The sequence below is a fragment of the Rhincodon typus genome, chromosome 20 (genome assembly GCF_021869965.1).
Source record: "Rhincodon typus isolate 14 chromosome 20, sRhiTyp1.1, whole genome shotgun sequence".
NCBI classification, from domain to species: Eukaryota; Metazoa; Chordata; class Chondrichthyes; order Orectolobiformes; family Rhincodontidae; genus Rhincodon; species Rhincodon typus.
In genome coordinates this window covers 30,494,713-30,514,680 of record NC_063351.1, presented here as the reverse complement: position 1 = coordinate 30,514,680, position 19,968 = coordinate 30,494,713, and the positions used below count along the sequence as shown (strand labels likewise).

The window sequence follows — 19,968 nt, the reverse complement described above, 5'->3', positions numbered from 1 at the left end:
CGTTAACTCTGTTTTTTCCTTCACAGATGCTGCCAGACCTGCTGAGCTTTTCCAGCAACTTTGTTTTAAAACCAAGAACAAAAACATTCATTTTCCCATTTCAGTCCACAGTTAAAAATGCCGAAATATAAAAAGGTACAGTCTTTACAAAACTTTAAGGAAATTGGTTGGATGAATGTATGAATCAATCTAAACTTACTAATTTGGGCAAAACAATCATGGCCACCATTTTTATACATTTACCATAGAAGAATGATTGGGACTGTATTCTCTGGAGTTTAGAATGAGGGGGCATCTCAATGCAACTTCTTTCCGACAAAGCAGGCAGACTGGATGCAGGAATGATATTTCCATGGCTTTGGGGATTCCAAAACAAGGATTTTTCAGGATAGGAAGTAGGCCATTTCAAACTGAGGAGAAATTTCTTTACACAATAGGTGGTCAACCTGTAGAAATCTCCACCATAGAAGGCTGTGAAGGGCAAGTCACTAAATATTATTTTGGTAAGAAAGATAGATTTCCAGGGACTAAAGGTGTCTAAGCATACGGAGAGACAGCAAGGAGACAACGTTGAGATAGTGGACCTGCCGTGATCATGCTGAATGGTGAAGTGGGCTTAATGGATCAAAAGCTTTACTTGTTCCCCATTTTCCACGTCTCTAAGCCTAATGCTACTGTATAATGAGAACTGAAAACAAAAGTAGCTGGAAAATTTGGCAAGTGGGGTGTAAGAATAAGTTTTTGAGGACCTCTGAAATCCCTTTACAAACAGAATTCCTACATTATGGGATCATTATGTATGAATTCTTATGGGAACAGTACAACTCAACTCATTAATTCTGCAAGTTTAACAACTCGAACAAAGAAACTCTTTCAAAGTAAAAGCACTTGCAATTTGACATTACATTGGAAACAAGTTTTATTTTAGTTTAAACAAAGTTTTGTTGGCTTTTCGCCCCCCCAAAGTGACTGATTCTAACACTTCAACAGCTTCAAGGCATTTTTGTTAAAAAGTAACTTTAATCCCACAACCTTGGTAAGAAACTGCTTGTGTAAAGTGAATTCCTTTTTATTAACACTTCAGAATCAAATTGTTAACATTCCTTGAAAGCAGCACTATGATACGTATGTCTAAAAGCTAACCAGTTGATTTAAAAAAAGTTAGTTACAAACACCCCTTCAGCAAAACACACATACCAAAACAGATCTTTCTGCTTTTTAAGCAAGTTCATAAAATGAAACTGTCTCTGGCCATTTTTTCAACTGAAAATACATAAGTTTACAACAGTCAAATGAAAACATACTCTATACCTCCATCAGCATTTTCTTTAGATTACATCTGCTTTCAGCTTCTTCTTACATTTCAGCTACAGATCATTGTCACACAAATCCAAAAACAATAACATTTATTTATAGTGTTGAGTTCAGAAGTTGTTTTCATAACAAAGATGTTGATCCCTGCAACAACTGATGACAAATTCAATAAAATTAACACAAGCGCAACCAACCTAAAAGCAAGCTCACAAAGAATCGCAGTGAAATGAAATTGATGCCTATATTCCAGCAATAGCACAATTGTCGTAAGTTCAAGAGAATGCAAAATACAATTTGAGAAATAACAAACATCATAGCATGATAATTCTTGTTACTGCAAATTCCAGATGATCAAGTGCTTAACTTTATCAAAAAGCAAATCCAACAACAACTTCCAGTGACCGGACATGCAGTTAAAAATAAAAACCAGAAGATGCTATTTAGCTGCCCTGCTCTTCCTCAAGCTTCCTTTCAACAGTATCTTAGTTGGAGACTTGATGTTGAAAGATCTGGAATATTATGAGGTCAACACAGGTAGATACCCACTAAAGACACATGCAAGTTAGTGCTCGTCCATTCACATGCAAATTAATGTCAAAGAGTCGCGACTACTTCTGAACTAACACACTGGCCTTAGTGTTCTTCCTCCAAGTATAGAGTCAAATTTGCCCACTACCACTCACCCATCAATACTTATTCAGGGCATAAGGAATCTGGTTCAAGCACAGACTGAAGCTTAAAATGGGTCCATATCTGGGGAATTAGATCACTAAGCTCATTGCTATGCCAAAAGCAAAATGTGTTACGTAATAAGTGTCTTCTCTTTAAATTCAAACTAATTGCTCCCTATACTTCCATCACTACCACCATTGGCATTGCACAGGTCCAAAATGACACAAAGACATGGCTCATGAATACACATGAATAACATTACTAATATACAATGAACCATTAAAACCAAGATCCTGGCTGACTGTTCAGATTAAAGATATATAATGATATTCAAGGATGACCAAAGTTATCTTGATGTTGTGGCCCATATTCATATTTCAAGTACAGCCAAAGCCCAGATTAACTACACTTCTTCACCTTAACATTCAAGGAACTGTATTGGCAAAGAATGGCTGCTGTGCTTGCTTCCAATAGGAACAATTACTATGTTTTAGAAGTTATATATAATGTCACATTCTCAGGTATTTCAGGTCTTTTATAATTTAAATATTCAAATAAATGCACAACAGAAAAAAATACTAACAGCAAAAGGGAACATTAAGTTTTAAATTTAAAACTTAATTCTAAGTTCAATGCTGCAATGTTTTACCAGAAGCAAAATTCACCGAAAATTGACATGGAGCCTTCTACTGCTCAAAAACACCAAAAATACTATGATAACTGGATCACAAAGTATCTATTTAAAACACATACATCAAAAACGTAGCTTTACTAGTAAACTTTAATTCCTACCAGAGGAGAAAATGTTAATGCTATGACTTCATGCAAGGGCAAGGCTTCAAAATTTACCAAAAGAAGGATGATCATCTACAGTTAAATCAATAACTTTCCTAAACACCTTTCCACAATTTGAGCATATTTTGGCATTTCTGTAAAATTCTAAAGTTCTAGGAGTCAAATTTACTGTTTGTGCATCTGTTTGAGGATAGCCTTAATATAAAAACTTGGCCTCAAATTTCAATTGTTCTAATGCGTGTACATCCAGCTCATCTGCACTGTGCACTCACAAAATAAAACATGTTAATAGAAAGTCTTGCATTCATGTGGCACTTCTCACAACCTCAGGAGACTTAAAAATACTTTATAGTCAATTAAACTCCTTCAAAAGGGATTGTTGCTGTAATGTAGGAAATATCAGAGTAAATATAGAGAATGGAAAGATCTACAAGCAGCTATTTGATAACAATAAAACTGTTTCATTCTTGGTATTAGATGAAGTATAAATATTGGCAGTGAAAACTTATTTGATTTTCTTTATGGATTTTCTACATGCATCTAAGAGAGTAGGTGAAGTCTCTGCTTATCTTTCCACGGAAAAGATAGCACCTACTGTTAGTGTAGGATGCAATCAGTACTGCACTGAAACATCAAACTGCATTTTGTGCTCAAGTCCCCCGAGAGGGATTTACATGTTCAATCTTCGATTCAGGAGGCGAATCTTCTACTACTAAGCTACAATTGCCAGTACAGCAACTCCGGCATCTGGCATCACACAAAAACAGTTGCAGAATGTTAATTTCCAACAAAATAAAAACATGCCATACACATTACACAGGTCGCCACAAAGTAGCTTGGGCTACAAACACAACAGGCAAGCAAAACAAACCACAAGTGAGTCTAAGCCCGAATGATTAAAGTTACATCAGTCGTATTTTTAACTGCTGACTTTTTGATAGACCTGCTATTAGGATCGGACCACTCAATTTTCTTTCAGTACACGTCAGGCTCAAACCAGAGAATGCTCAGTGATACAACCTCCTTCCTCGCCCCGTGTAAGGTGATAAAAGGATCCAAACCCTGTGGACGGCTGAACTGAACACTTCTCGATGAGACTTCAAATCACTGACACCAAACCCCTCGCAACCAAACAACATGAAATTCAAGGACCCAGATGTCGCCCCTGGAGTGACATCGCCCCCCCCCCCCGAGCCGGGGAGTCTGTCTGCCATCCTCTCAAACACAACCGCGGGCCTCATTCATTCACCCACCCGCTGAGAGAAGGCTGCTGTCCGCCGCCTGTGCCTGACTCACAGGGATGAAAGGCACCGGGAAACTGAACTCGGTGTCGGAGGAGAAAAGCAAGTTGGTGCCGCTTTTCCTGTCGGCCATCTTTACTCCGGCACCGACACGTAACCAGCGGCTCCGCGGAGCCGGATGAGGGGCGGGGCAGGACGCGGGGGGTCAGAGGTCAAACCGGCCCTCCGACGTCACGGCGCAGCCCGCGTGAGAACGAGTCAGGGGTCAGCGGCTGCGTCAATGACGCGGTTTTCCCGCCATCGCTGTCGGTCTCTTCCCTCCCCCCAACCCCCGCCCTGCCCCCCCTCCCCCTGTCCCGCAGCAAGTTCTCAACATGCCGTGTGTTGACGACTGGGTCAACGACCCTCTAGGTGCCGTGCAGGGTATTTTTGGTGAGTTTGCTTTCTTTCTCCTCTGTTGCCTAATCGCCTTTATTTTTGTTTTTATATGCAAGTTCTTCCTTTCCTGGTCCGCGATTGCTGTGTTTGTGCAGGCCTCCCACTCCCAGCTCTGCTCTCAGCAGCTCCTCAACCTTCCACCAACCACCTCCCCCCACCCCACCACACACACAACCCTCTTTTTCTTACAGAGGGTTTTAAACTTCAATTCGGAGACAAAATTGAACTTTACAGCTTAAGTATTTATATCAATCCCCGATCAAAAGGCAAGGCTTCAGCAAATCAATTCTTTTCTGTAAGCTGATTGCTTGTTAGAGTATTTAAACTGTGAGCTACTTTTAAAACCATTGGCTTTATAATATGCTTTGTACAATTAGAGAACAAGCCTTTAAGATCAAAGACCAAGCTGATTTCCATGGGGGTGGAGACAGTTATGGAAATCTGGCATTACGTTTTTCAGTATTCCTAAATAGTTCAATGTATTTTCTTTAAATTGCAAGTTATCGAACTATCAGAAGATTTAGCCGTGTTTTATGCTGTAGCTCATTTCTTTTGTGCACGTGTAGGGGACTTCCTTCAGTAGATGGATACATGTTGATTTACGCAAATGATAGAATATATTCCAAATAACTAATTTAATGCCTGCCAATAACATAACCAACCAATTTCCAATCTCCTGGAAAGATCGTTATGATGAATATAGTCTGGCATTGGACTTTTGACAAGTCCTGTGCTTCCTGACTGATATCTATCTGTTTTTGTTACTGTTAGATCTCACATTGTAGTTTCTACTAAAGTGAGTCTGTTGAGTGGCCTTAATAAAATAAATCTTTGTTGAATATGTTTCTGAACTTTTAATTGTTTGAATAGTTAAATGATTATTTTGGAACATTGAAGAAACATTTAATAATGGAAGTATAAGCAATGTTATGTGTCGTGATTCATAAGTTGTGCATGTATTGTTTGCAGAACTGGTCAGCTTAAGGAGGCGGGCTTTTCCACAGATGCCAGCAGCTGATGCCATGGACTAGAATTTGATTAGCATGGCTATTTGACAGTTGTGGGGCTGGACATTAAACTAGTAGGAATGGGAGAGGTCACAGAGAAATTTGAAAATGAGGATGTGTGTTGTTTAACAGAAAGCCGTTGTAGATCAGTGATCAGAGCTGATACAAGTGATAAGAACATAAGAACGAGGAGCAGGAGTAGGCCGTCTGGCCCTTCGAGCCTGCTCCGCCATTCAATAAGATCATGGCTGATCTTTTCGTGGACTCAGATCCACTTACCCGCGTTCTCGCCGTATCCCTTAATTCCTTTATTGTTCAAAAAAAATCTACCTTTCTTTTAGAAACGTTTACTGAAGTAGCGTCAACTACTTCACTGGGCAAGGAATTCCATAGATTAACAACCCTCTGGGTGAAGAAATTCCTTCTCAATTCAGTCCTAAATCTGCTCCCTCTAATCTTGAGGCTATGCCCTCTTGTCCTAGCTTCACCTGCCAGTGGAAACATCTACTTCTATCTTATCTATTCCCTTCATAATTTTATATGTTTCTATAAGATCCCCCCCTCAATCTTCTGAATTCCAATGAATATAATCCCAATCTACGCAGTCTCTCCTCATAAGCCAACCCCCTCAACTCCGGAATCAACCTAGTGAACCTCCTTTGCACCCCCTCCAGTGCCAATACATCCTTTCTCAAGTAAGGAGACCAAAACTGCACACAGTACTCCAGGTGTGGCCTCACCAGCACCTTGTACAGCTGCAACATAACCTCTCTGCTTTTTATTTCAATCCTTTTAGCAATGAAGGACAAAATTCCATTTGCCTTCCTAATTACTTGTTGTACCTGCAGACCTACCTTCTGTGATTCATACTGTGATAATACTAAAGAAGTTGTAAGAGGACCAGTTTGTCCTGAGGTCTGTAACTTTTTTATGTATAAAGTACCTTGCTTGATATTCAGTACTGGATGAATAGACATTTCCTCCAATTAAATTTTAGGGACACCAAACCATGATCTTTGGTTTTCACCCACTCCGTTCCTCACCTGGTAACCATCTGAGGGTTAAAAACAAAGTTGCTAGAAAAGCTCAGCAGGTCTGGCAGCATCTGTGAAGGTAAAAAACAGAGTTAACGTTTCGGGTCTGGTGACCGTTCCTCACTGGACCCGAAACATTAACCGTTTTTTTTTCACAGATGCTGCTAGACCTGCTGACCTTTTCCAGCAACTTTGTTTTCCTGATTTACAGCATCTGTAGTTTTTTTTTCGGTTTTTATTTACCATCTGAGGATTACCCAGTATGTTTGCAACCTTGGTCTCAAATTTGACCACAAGATGAGCTTCTCACCACACGTGGAAGTTATCACTGTAATAGTTTTATTTTTACCTCTGTGACATTGCCTGATTGATCTGTCTCAGTGCATTGTTGCTGAAACCCTCATCCATGCCTTTAGTACTTCCAGTCTTGACAATTCCAACCTAATTCTGGTCAGCCGCATACGTCTTAGTTTCCATAAAGTTGAGGTCATTCAAATACCTTTATCCATTTCATTTCTTGCACCAAATCCTGTTTATTCATCAGATATCCATGCTAGTTGAATTCTAGTCTCTTACTTATTCATGATTATTAGTTGCTGTGCTTTTGGCATCTGTACAAAAACCTGCCTGCCTAAGTTTTTGGTCACCTGCTTTAATATTGACTTGTGTAGTTTAGTGTCACATTCTTGGTTTACACTGTTCTGGAAAATATCTGAATGCTTTAGTGTCTTCAAGGTTCTCTGCTGGTTTTGTTGCATCTCACCTGGACTGTCAGGACCCAGTGATTGGGAAACAGCTGTGTATGTGGGACAAATCATTCAATAGAAGTGACAATGTTATCTCCATCAGTACAATTGTTTGGTCCAGTGCACCCTTGCAGAGTCTGGAGAGTAGTTATGAGGAGCTATATTCAAGGGTCTATTGGGGAATGAGAATCCTGCCTTCCTGAAACCTCGAGTTGTGGAAATTTAGCTAATATATATTAAGAGCTCTTTGAACATCAGCATGGGAGCCAGTCCTTGGTGACTTCTTACACTCCAGGGTAATTGTTTCAAAGGTCTTGGGGATTGATAATGCATTTGAGCATTGTCGATTTGAATTGTGCTGTTTGCAACCTTCAAGTCTTATGTAAACCCTAGATGAATTTCAAATCTCTACAATCATTCCATCAAAAAGATCCCTACATTCTTTACCATCACCTGTCCTTCAACTTATATGCTGTTGAAACTCTCTCAGTCATGTCTTAACATCACTCTCATGGCCCTCCCTCCCTGGTATAAGATCACCAAAATCTTTGCTGTGCAAATCATATTCCACAGTTGGTCCCTGTTCCTGTTTTGCTGCTCAGTCCCATATTATTTTCCATTCAACATTTCCACCTTTATGTTTTAATATCTTTGTGGTTTTCCCTTCTCATCCCTAAACTCTCCATCCTCCTAACTCCCATTGGTGGCCATGCTTTATGGTCTGTAGGTCACACTCCCTGAATCTCAATTCCTTTCCACTTTTTACTTAAAACTTATGTTTGGTACCCCCCTCCCTGAAAAGCTCTTGCTTTCCAGAAGTTTCTGTTTGTCTTTTTGCCTGGTGATGTTTCTGAAGGGCCATGTGACATTTTTACGTCTGGGTGCTCTATAAATCATGTGCCAGCAGCTCTGACTCACCTCACCAACCACTTAACCTACGAAAATCAAACTGTGGGTGTGGAAATGTTTTTCAAATATGGGGTTTGATTGAATTTTTTACTTTTGCAGTTCAGAATGGTGCCGGTGGTGAATGGGAGAAAAAAGTGATTGAATATTTCAGAGAAAAGCTAAAAGAGACGACTGCATCAAGTTGGGTAGGTGATTATATAAATATGGTTTTGATTATATAGTTTGGTTTAAACACAATGGCAGTATAAATGAAGCTTTGTTTGTAATTGTGAGGAATTAAAACCATTTCAAAATATTGGGAATTATTGTTAACAAAGTTGTTTATTTGTTTTCACAAATGTCTAGCAAAACCTCTAGTCTTGCCTCAAAACATTGAGTTCTGTGCCATAGTAACACAATTGTAGGAGCAAATAAATACAAAATAAGTCAGGATTAGAAAAATGGTGCAGGTGGCACAACTGTCATTATTGACACCAATTTTGGAAACCTGTGGTTTTTCTTAAAAACGTAGTGTTGCTTCCAGTACTCCATTAATTACATTGACCAGACAGAGTTAGACAACCAGTGATGTATTTCACTGTTTAATAACTGTAACTTTCTTTCAAGACAAAAATCTATGATTTTGTGACAAAAAAATTCCACAAGTACTTTCCTTTTAGTCTTTGCCACAGTGTCACTTGTGATTTAGACTCCAATTTAGGTTAAAACATTTTAGAAGTTGTTAGCATTCTTTTCTTTCTGAATTGCTTAACTCATGCTGATTACCACATACCGTCCTCCCGCAGCTGATGAATCAGTACTCCTCCATGCTGAACAACACTTTGAGGAAGCACTGAGGCTGGCAAGGACACAAAATGTACTCTCGTGGTAGACATTGAAATCTCCCACCCAAGAGTGGCTCGGCAGCAGTACTAAGTTTGAGCTGGTGGGGTCCTAAAGGACATAGCTGCTAGACTGGGTCTGCAGAAGGTGGTGAGGGAACAACATACTAGACCTCCTACTTGCCAATCTGCCAGCTGCAGATAAATCTATCCATGACAGTATCAATACCAGTGACTGTCGCACACTCCTTGTGGAGACAAAGTCCTGCCTTCACATTGACAATAACCTCCATTGCGTTGTGTGGCACTGTGACCATGCTAAATGGGACAGACTTCACACAGATCCAGCAACTCAAGACCGGGCATCCATGAGGCGCTGTGGACCATCAACAGCAGCAGAATTGTACTCCAGTGCAATCTGTAACCTCATGGCCTGGCATATCCCCCACTCAACCATTACCATCAAGCCACTGGATCAATCCTGGTTCAATGGAGAGTGCAGGAGGGCATGCCAGGAGCAGCAGCAGGCATACCTGAAGCTGAGGTGTCAACCCGGTGAAGCCACCAAACAGGACTACTTGCATGCTAAACAGCAAAAGCAGGAAGTGATAGACAGAGATAACACAGTGTGGACCCGAAACGTCAACTTTCCTACTCCTCTGATGCTGCCTGGCCTGCTGTGTTCCTCCAATACTGCATTACCTCTGACTCCAACATCGGCAGTTCTTACTATCTCTAAGTGATAGACAGAGTTAAGTGATCCCACAACCAACAGATCAGATGTAAGCTCTGCATTTCTGCAACATCTAGTCGTGAATGGTGGTGGACAATTAAACAACTCACTGGAGAAGGAGGCTCCATAAGTATCCCCATCCTCAGTGATGGAAGAGCCCAGCACTTAGTGCAAAAGATAAGGCTGAAGCATTGGCAGCAATCTTCAGCCAGAAGTGCCGAGTGGATGATCCATCTCGGCCTCCTCCAGCAGTCCCCAGCATTACAGATGCCAGTCTTCAGCCAATTCGATTCACTCCACGTCATATCAAGAGACAGTTGGAGACACTGGATACTGCAAAGGCTAACGGCCCTGATAATATTCCAGCAATAGTACTGAAGACTTGTGCTCCAGAACTTGCCGCTCCCTTAACCAAGCTGTTACAGTACAGTTACAACACTGGTATTTACCTGGCAATGTGGAAAGTTGCCCAAATATGACCTGTACACAAAAAGCAGGACAATACAACCTGGCCAATTACTGCCCCATCGGTCTACTCTCTATCATCAGTAAAGTGATGGAAGGTGTCATCAGTGCTATCAAGCAGCACCTGCTCAGCAATAACTCGCTCAGTGATGCCCAGTTTGTGTTCCTCCAGGGCCATCCTGCTCCTGACATCATTACAGCCTTGGTTCAAACATGAACAAAGGAGCTGAATTCCAGAGGTGAGGCGAGAGTGACAGCCCTTGACATCAAGGCCGCATTTGACCGAGTGTGGCATCAAGGAGCCCTGGCAAAACTGGAATCAATGGGTATTGGGGACAAACTCTCTGGTGTTTGGAGTCATACCTGACACATAGGAAGATAGTCGTGGTTGTTGGAGGTCAATCATCTCAGCTCCAGGACATCTCTGCACGAGTTCCTCAGGGTAGTGTCCTCGGCCCAACCATCTTCAGATGCTTCATCAATGACCTTCCCTCTATGATAAGGTCAGAAGTGGGGATGTTCGTCGATGATTGTACAATGTTCAGCACCGCACGTGACTCCTCAGATACTGAAGCACTCCATGTTCAAATGCAACAAGATCTGGACAATATCCAGGCTTGGGCTGATAAGTGGCAAGTGACATTTGCACCACACAAATGTCAGGCTATGACCATCACCAATAAGAGACAATCTAACCACCACCCCTTGATATTCAGTGGTGTTACCATCACTGAATCCTGCACCATCAACATCCTGGGGGTTATCATTGATCAGAAACTTAACTGGACTCACCACTCAAACACAGTGGCTACAAGAGCCAGTCAGAAGTTAGGAATACTGTGGCGAGTAACTCACCTCCTGACTCCTCAAAGCCTGTCCACAAAGCATAAATCAGGAGTGTGATGGAATACTCCCCACTTGCCTGGCTGAGTGCAGCCCCAACCATACTGAAGAAGCACCAGGACGAAGAAGCTCCAGGACAAAGCAGCCTGCTTGATTAGCAGTGCATCCACTCCCTCCACCACCAACGCTCAGTAGCAGCAGTGGGTACTATCTACAAGATGCACTGCAGAAATTCACCAAAGATCCTTAGACAGATCTCCAGACCCACGACCACGAGAAGGACAGTGGCAGCAGACGTAGGAAACACCACCACCTTCAAATTCCCCTCCAAGCCCCTCACCATCCTGACTTGGAAATATATCCCTGTTCCTTCACTGTTGCTGGGTCAAAATGCTGGAATTCCCTCTCTAATGGCATTGTGGGTCAACCGACAGCAGGTGGACTGCAGCGTTTCAAGAAAGCAGCTCACCACCACCTTCTCAAGGGCAATTAGGGATAGGCAAGAAGCACTGGCCAGCCAGTGATGCCCACGTCCCACAAACGAATAGGGAAAAAAACCTCAGATTTGAAAACTCTCCTTCCGCTCCCTGAAGCGTTGACTATTTTACCAACTTGATTCAAGCTACCTAATGCCAAATATTAGACAAGGGTTAACATTCGTTCGAATATTTTTCTTGTGCAATTCAAATAATAGCTGGGAATTTGTGGTCACTTACGAAATACCTTGCACTTACTCAAAACCTTTATGTGGATTTTTTCACTGGAGCTTGTGGTGATTAGAAATCCACTTCACAACACCGTCTTCGTGGACCCGGGATCTGTGTGACCAGGGTGGCAATAGTGTATTGTCTTAACTGAGCAATGCTAACTGACTCATGCGGCTTCTGAAGCAGGAAGTATTAGTTAGAATATTTAATTAAATATCATTATCACGTACAGAAAGTGAAATTAAAAGGAGAGAAACATGGGATTAAGGAAGAGAAATATCAATTTACGACATTTGAAACAAACTTTTATTTTTCTAATGTTCCCAACAATAATTAAAACCTGAAGTAATGAGAAATTCCACACTTCTAACAATTAATTGAGTGGAGAGATTGTTTAGTAGTAACTTAAGCTTCCCATACTAAATATTCACTTGCATTGAATAGACAAGCCCCAACAAGTTTAGTGTTAGTATATCCTGCTAGTCTCCCTACTTCTTGCACTCCATGTAATTGAGTGATTCATTTATCAGTGCACTACTGGCACGGTGCAACTTCTGGAAAAATGCTACAGCTTCCTGATTTTGAGGAAGGGTCACTGGACCCAAACGTTAACTCTGATTTTTTTCTTCACAGATGCTGCCTGACCTGCTGAGCGTTTCCAGCAACTTTGTTTTTGTTCCTGATTTACAGCATCCGCAGTTCTTTCGGTTTCGATTCCTGATTTTCATGCTTGGTTGCCACAAGTTGCTGTGCAGTTTACACAATAGTTAGTGTTGTTGCCATTAATGTTATTTGTAACATATAATTTGGACTGTTATTTTTGTTTGATCGTGTGAGTAAATGTTTTCCATATCTGACATTTACTTAGTACTATAGCGTGCATCCCTAAAATGTGTTTTGAAACAATATTTAAAACACTTAATTTCTGTTTATTGTTGATGTAGCTTAACGATCGTTTACATTGGGCAAAGTGGTTTTATCTTTTTGATAGAGGCTGTTTAGGAACACATAGAGGAGTAGATCACTTCATCTTCAAACCTGCTCTGCCATTCGGTGAGATCATTGGCTCATCTGTAACTGAACTCCAGATACCTGATTTTGCCCCATGTCCCTTAATATCATATCCTATTGTTAACTTTGGTACAACATCCACTACCTTATGTGTACGTCTCATTCACTGCTAGTACAAAATGGAAGCAGTGTGTACCATCCAAAAATGCACTGCGGCAATGGCTCCTTCAACAGCGCATTCCAAATGTGTGACCACCAAGAAGAATAAGGGCAGCAGATGCATACAAACGGCACCACCTGCACATTTTCCTCCAAGCCACACAGCTTTCTGACTTGGAAACATATTGGTTCAAAATCATGGAACTCCTTTGCTCATATCACTGGGGATCCATCTGCACCAAAGGGACTGCAGTGTCTCAAGAAGGTTTCTCACTAATACCTTCTTGAAGGCAATTAAGGACTGATGATAAATGCTGGCCTTACCAGCAAGGATTTCTACCATCCTTTTTAGTGTTTCACTGCATCCAAACTTCACTCCTGAAAAATCTGGCTGTGTCTCCTAGACTCCCCAACCAGCAGAACGAGTTTCTCTCTGCCAACTTAATCTGTTACACTTAATATCTTTAAAATTTTGATCAAATCAAAAATCCAGCGAGTTAACACTGGCTGTTGTAACTTCACTTCATAGTTTAATCTTTGGAGTCCAAGTATCTTTCTGGTAAAGGAGCATTCACTCCCTGCCCAGCAAAATATCCCTCCAGTGGTGGGGTGCCTAGAACTGTTCACAATTCTTTAGATGTAATCTAACCAGGACTGTATAACTGAAGTGAAATCTTCCAATGAAATCAGCTGAATCACACTTGGGCTACTGGAATAAGACCATTTTAACAAAGGAAATTTCATACCGCTTTATATTCACATTGGTCGCATTAGAAGGCATTGAATGCATTTCGCCTTAATGTTTGAGCGTTACGTTGTCAGCAGCAGAGTTAGTTTTGTGCTGATTAAATTTAAGGTACAGTGGAGTAGAACAGGTACACAGAAAGAGCTGTGTCCCCTACTTAGGAGAGTCTTGTAACTTCTTAATTCCAAAGGCTCATGATTTGCATGAAAATTAGTGAATGAGAAATGCTTTTACTTTGATGGCTAACATGGGATTCCTTATGAATGATTTGATTGAAGTACAATTTCTCCCATAGGTGCCCTCCTTGAATGATGTTCCACTGCATTACTTGAAGCCAAATAGTTTGGTCAAATTCCGCTGTATGATCCAGGATATGTTTGATCCAGAGTTTTATATGGGAATTTATGAAACTGTGGAGACATCTGCCAAATCTAGAGTAAGTATTTTACATGTGGAAATGATGCATTGAGACAACTCTTAAATGTAATATAATCAATGATGACCATTAAGCCAGGCCATGTCTCCATTACCAATTGAGTCAACTTTCTCAAATTTCACTTATTGAGATTTCACGAGAACGTTATTATGTTAACATTAAAATTTTTGTGAATTTTCTAACTTGGAAGTAAAAGAGCTGCTGTGGAATGTTTTTCATGCATAGCCTGTACTTGCAGCTAAAAGCACATTGCAAAATATTATGATGATAGTCTGGAATTTTCAGTTTCCATTGTGATCAGATATTGTTCTTGGTCCCCTGAGCCTTAAAGCATATGCCTGCTTTTGCCCACCTGGTAAATTTCACATGCCTTTGACTTCTGTGTCATAATAAACATTATGATTGTGCAAGTTTTATTTTAAAAACAAAATGTTGACATACTTTCAGAGATAGTAGGAACTGCAGATGCTGGAGAATCCGAGACAACAAGGTGCAGGGCTGGATGAACACAGCAGGCCAAGCAGCATCATAGGACATACTTTGTTAGTTTGAGCCCTACAAGGCTTTTGAAGACATACTTCCAAACTGTTTGTTTACCTTTTGGTCACATGTGGTCTAAAGTAAATGAAGTGATGTTTTGCCTTAAGACGGAGTTTGAGAATTGACTGAACAGGTTGTTTACTTACCAGAGGAATAATGTAATTGATAATCTCTAGTATCACTGGCCATTAGTTTCTTTTTTTATGATGTCTGTTTTAACCTTTTACAGGTCACCATAGTTGGACTGGCCTATGTAGACTTTCCTTCACAGTTGAAAATAAAAAGTTCTTTAAGTATAGAATTAGTGTAAATGTTGCCTCACACTAAAATTTTGTACTTTCTATAATCAATTGGAATCTTGTTTTTGAGAAATGGAGGGAAATGGTCTAAAGTGCATAAATCATCTGTATTCTCTAGCTCTAAATTGAGTTTCAATCCTCATCCAAAGCTCATATATATTTTGGACTTGACAAATATCATGTTTTATACAATACACATGCACATTTTTGGTTGTATTTTCCCCTCATTCTGGTCTCCTCACAGACCACTGAGAAAAGATATGATATGAAGTGATTGAGATTTTGTCATTCGACAGACTGATGGCCAGAGTTAGTACCTCTGACAGTTTGTTTGCTGTTGCTTTTGTAGGACATGTCTTCTGTATATGCAACAGAAATGCATAAGCAGTGTAGTGCAACAGTTTGCTGAGCATTAAATTTATCACATCCAGTTCTGCATCATCATAAATTTTGACTGAGTGCTCAATGATTTTTGATGTGAATGTATCATGTACCAGTCTTAAGATTTTGAACCGTTCCTGTCCAGAGGTTGTAAATGGTCCAGAGCAGCAAAATTAACAGTTCTTTTTGACCTCGAACAAGTGATTATATTGAATGAAAACCATCTTGTGTTGCACTGGTGCAAAAAAGGGGCTTTTTCTCTTTGTTTTGCTGAGCTGCTCTTCATTGTCTGCTGCTACACTAGCAATTCTGTGGCTAATCATATTGTCAAGTAGTAGGATATAACTTAGCTGATCAGCAGCTTTCCTCTCATAAATTACCAAGGCTTTACGATTTCTGCTCCACATACATTTTTCGCCAATTATATTAGATTTTCCACTCCTTGCTATTTGGGATGAGACTGCAAAGAATGTGAATGTTTCGAATACTTTTCTTCTTCCGTCCTTTTGGTTGAAAGAGGGTTTCCTTTACAGGAAGAAAGTCTTATGGTTTATTTATGTGGCGCAGATGTTTGATCTTGATGTGTTATGCTATCTTGAGTAAGAAGTTGAGTAGAACCTATTAAGGCAAAGATTTTTACAGAACCATTAAATGTGAATTCAAAGTTCAAAAACAAGATTTCCAATTTTAATTTGATAGTATCTATTTGTTCTTTTTTTTTAGGGATTAATATGTTCAACCATGAAGTTTAAAACCATAACCACTTCCTATTCTTCACAGTAATAGAATATCGGTTTAATAGCACACAGGAGCTGGGTTTGCTGGGGTGCTTGGAACACTTCAATTTGGGAAGCCAGATCAGTGAAGGTACCAATTCCGGCATGGATCATATGGATTAACAATAATCTCTAATACTCTGAAACTTACCCAGTTGATAGTTGCCATCAATACATTCCTATCTTCAACCCCACCCCCCAAAAAACTGTTATATTACAATGAGAGACTTTCGATTGCCAGTCTGAATTCTTTAAATTTGATCATTTAGTTTACAACTTTGAAGGGATTCAGACTTTGATACATCTTCAAGCTGTGTGAGTTTGCATCAGTGGCTATCTTCAGCCCATCTATTCTCTATTGAGCATTTCCCTACCTCCCAGGTAATCATCGAGTATAATCTCCATGCGTAAATCTGGCGAATTGGGCCAAAGTTTTTAGGACTTGATATCATTGCTCACCAATATTTGCCTTCAGTTAATTGGCTGACTCCTGGAGATTTTGGATTGTAAAAAATGGAACAGTTTTCTTTCAAGCAGAATTGTTCTTTGCCTTCGACACTTTAAATATCTGTACAAAATGTCATTTAATAGTAATTGGTGTGGAGGTGATAAACCTGAAATTATGCTCCTTTATGTGCTAGGATACCAGGCCAAAAGGGCAGGGCCTTAGGATAGTGATGAGCATACTTAAGACAGACTTCAGAAAGGATTCTTTATGCAGAGGGTGATGACTAGCTGGAGTGGATTACGAGAATGGGTAGTCAAGGCTTTTTAAAGAAATCACTGGATGCTAAGATGCAGGAATGGAGAGGTGAAATTCTGGAATGGTGAGATCAGATGAGCTGAAGCATCATCTTAGTATAAACCTCCTTTGTGAGTTAATCCAAAATGGAAAACCCTGGTTGCATCATTCCTGGACTGTTACTGGATTATATTCTGAAAATTTTAATAGATTCAGCTTACACTTATATGCACTGAAGCACCCCAGCAAAAAAAAATTGTCCTAAACAATACTGGAAACTCGCTTGTTTAATTGAACTGTATTTGATCCATACACGCTTATCATTTGGCTTTTTGGCTGACTGTGACTGCATGTGCATCTCTACATTGTATTGTATAGTATATGCTTTCTTTTCCAATTAGTTTTTAATATTTCTCCAGCATTGAAAGATTTCAAATTGTTAAATTGTTTTTTGATAGGTTCTACGTTTTGGAAAATATAAAGATGTTGCTGAGTGTGGAGTAAGTAGTTGTATTTAAAACTTTTCCTGTTCATTGAGGCAATTGCATATTGAGCACCAAATTCCACCGATTTAGCGTTTGTAACTTCTCAATACAATTAATGGGCGAGTTAGCCTTGGAACAAACAACTGCTGTCCTAGAAACAGAATGTTTTAGCTAATGTAAGATTGATGAAACAGTAACATCTACAACGATCTTCTCAATTATGGAGACGTGCTGTAAAATGGCTAGGTGCACAGCTACTTTATAACAGTAGATGGAGCTAGCGTTATATGTAAAGGTGACTGAATGCTGAAGACAAGGACATTTTCAATTTTTTTTAAAAATGCTGAAATCCCTTTCATTATCAATGGTCACAGACTTTTTTTACGAATGTTTGTTGCTCACTTGTATTGTTCTATTCCCTTTACTTTCTAAAAGTACTCTTTCCACCTCCTTTCGGCTCTTGTTTGTAAATGACTACCATTGTAAATACAAATACTTAACATGTTGGCTCAATTGGTACATACTCACTGTGAAAAAGGAACGTTTAAGACCTTCACATATTGTGTCATTTCCATTGCATTCCTGAAGATATTTTGCTGATATGCACATTTCAGCCTAGTGTTCTGTTGTTCAATTGTGAACATTGCTGGTGGGTGTGAGCAGGTTATTTGAGGTTTCATAGCTCAGTTTGATCCATATCTCGCATGGTGTTCAAGTGTGTATCTTCCAGCAGGCTAATAGATTTCAGAGCTGCTAAAACCAATTGCAACAGTCAGTTTAACCAAAATTCTTCATTTGCAATGATGTCACTAGCAAATACCATATATGGAAATACAGCTCCTCTTTAAGTTAAAATTGTTGCAGTATGTTACCTTTTAGCATTTGTATTGAGTGGAATATTGGGTTGGGGTATGATGACGGAATTTTGTTGGCATGTGTTACATAATTTATATTTCTCCCCAGCTCCAACAAGAGGTTGCCTTAAACTCTGCCAAATGTGTCACACTGGAGAGACAGACATTTTACTGCATTCCAGTGCCTGGAGAGTCAGAATGGGTCAAAGAAATATCCTTTTGATAACATTTGTTGCTTTAGCTTAATCCTGAAATGCTTTTCATCAGAATAAATAAATGAAAGCAATTTAACTGAGCAATCTAACCAAGTAGCTCTGTTTTCCTTAAATTGTCTTCATACGCCTATGCCAGTGCCAGTCAAGCACGTGGTAACCCTTCTACGTCCTATACTCCAAGTCGACACAAAAGGAGTTATGAGGAGGATGAAGACATGGAAATGCATCCTCACAAATTAAAGGAGCAATGTTCAGGTAGGGGCATACATTCAGCAATATTATACTTCTTAGTTGAGTTCGCTAACAAGTACTGCAGAAATGGGAACAGTCTAAATCCTGATTCTACAGGATACTACAGTTTATTCTACAGTGCAACTTACGGTAACACGCGGTAATGTTGCACTCTTGCTTGTTTCTTGAAGAGACTGTAATTGAATGAGAGAGCTCCCTTGCCACCAGTCACAACATAGGATTTTCCCAAACTGCTGTTATATCTCAAAGCAGTAATCAGAAAAGGATCATACTTGAAAGGATATTTTTTACCCCACTATTTTTCAAGATATTTAAGATATTTTTCTAGATGCATTTCAAGTGTGGAAATTACATCCCAACCCATCTCTCTCCCTCCTAGTACAAAAAAAAGTCTAACTCAACTTGTGTTATAAAACATGTGGGAGTAATCAGTATGACTGTGACTTGAAGTAAATCTGATCTCTTGTGAATTGGTAAAATGCCATACTATGTTGTGTTCACACTTTACGTTCACAAGTGGCTAATAAGATGATCATTTTGAAACTTCACTTGTTCCTAATTAAGGTTAGAAGTCAACCAAAGGGAAGGTATGATCCTGTTTTTTTTTCCACTTGTATACCAGGTGCTGGCTGCAGTGGATCACAAGCCTGTGGCGATGCTAAGCGCCTTGAAAAGGAAGCACCAGGTGCACACCAGAATTTGCCTAACTGCACTACATCAATTGATCTCAACTTCCCATTACCTGGGGAGAAAGGCCCTGCATGTCTTGTTAAGGTAGTAATGTGTTTCTGAAGGATGAACTGCATCATGTCTGTGCACTTAGTGGATAACATTACTAAGTGTAGTGATTGATTTCAATGATGTAATTTTCAAATAATATAAAATAGATGTTGAAAGTTTATCTGTTTAGTATTTAATCATCATAGAACTGGTTACAAGGCAAAAATTACATATTTTTTGTGCATAAGTTGGGCATTTCAATTAAATATTGTCAGGCTGATTGCTGCAATTAAATTTTAATACAGTGTGGTGGCAGCTGTAATTGCATGTACGTTGTAATTTCCAGAGCTTCCATTTTGTGTCTTGACCAATTAGAAGAAAGTAAAACCTCTTTGTCTTCTTAAGATTTTTTTTATTTTTCTCCAACGCACTTACATGCTGAAAACTTCTTTGTGCCTGACAAGATGTTAAGCTTTGCTAATGCTTGATCTTTTGGAACTCACCAAGTTGCTACAGAGATCTTTCACTGCAAATATCCTGCCAAGTGAATTTGAAGAAACTGAATGCAGAATCTTAACGGGAGAGTTTACTTTATCCAAAAGCTTCTTATTATTAATATTCTCATGAG

The 19,968-nt window shown here is 39.7% G+C and overlaps 2 protein-coding genes across 2 annotated transcripts in view; one reads left to right on the top strand and one right to left on the bottom strand.

Moving 5' to 3' along the window:
• Nucleotides 1-4,215, bottom strand: part of LOC125485617 (SEC23-interacting protein-like) — an 18,389-nt gene extending 14,174 nt beyond the window's left edge. Inside the window, exon 1 of the mRNA XM_048609200.1 lies at nucleotides 4,035-4,215. Within this exon, the coding sequence (XP_048465157.1) occupies nucleotides 4,035-4,155 (121 nt within the window). The 5' untranslated portion in view covers nucleotides 4,156-4,215. The remainder of the gene's footprint in view (nucleotides 1-4,034) is intronic.
• Nucleotides 4,216-4,319: 104 nt separating this feature from the next.
• LOC109912025 (minichromosome maintenance complex binding protein) overlaps nucleotides 4,320-19,968 on the top strand; it is a 31,926-nt gene continuing 16,277 nt past the window's right edge. Inside the window, exons 1-7 of the mRNA XM_020511403.2 lie at nucleotides 4,320-4,454; nucleotides 8,256-8,341; nucleotides 13,936-14,076; nucleotides 17,273-17,314; nucleotides 18,263-18,364; nucleotides 18,494-18,623; nucleotides 19,243-19,394. Coding sequence (XP_020366992.1) covers nucleotides 4,397-4,454; nucleotides 8,256-8,341; nucleotides 13,936-14,076; nucleotides 17,273-17,314; nucleotides 18,263-18,364; nucleotides 18,494-18,623; nucleotides 19,243-19,394 — 711 coding nt within the window. The 5' untranslated portion in view covers nucleotides 4,320-4,396. The remainder of the gene's footprint in view (nucleotides 4,455-8,255; nucleotides 8,342-13,935; nucleotides 14,077-17,272; nucleotides 17,315-18,262; nucleotides 18,365-18,493; nucleotides 18,624-19,242; nucleotides 19,395-19,968) is intronic.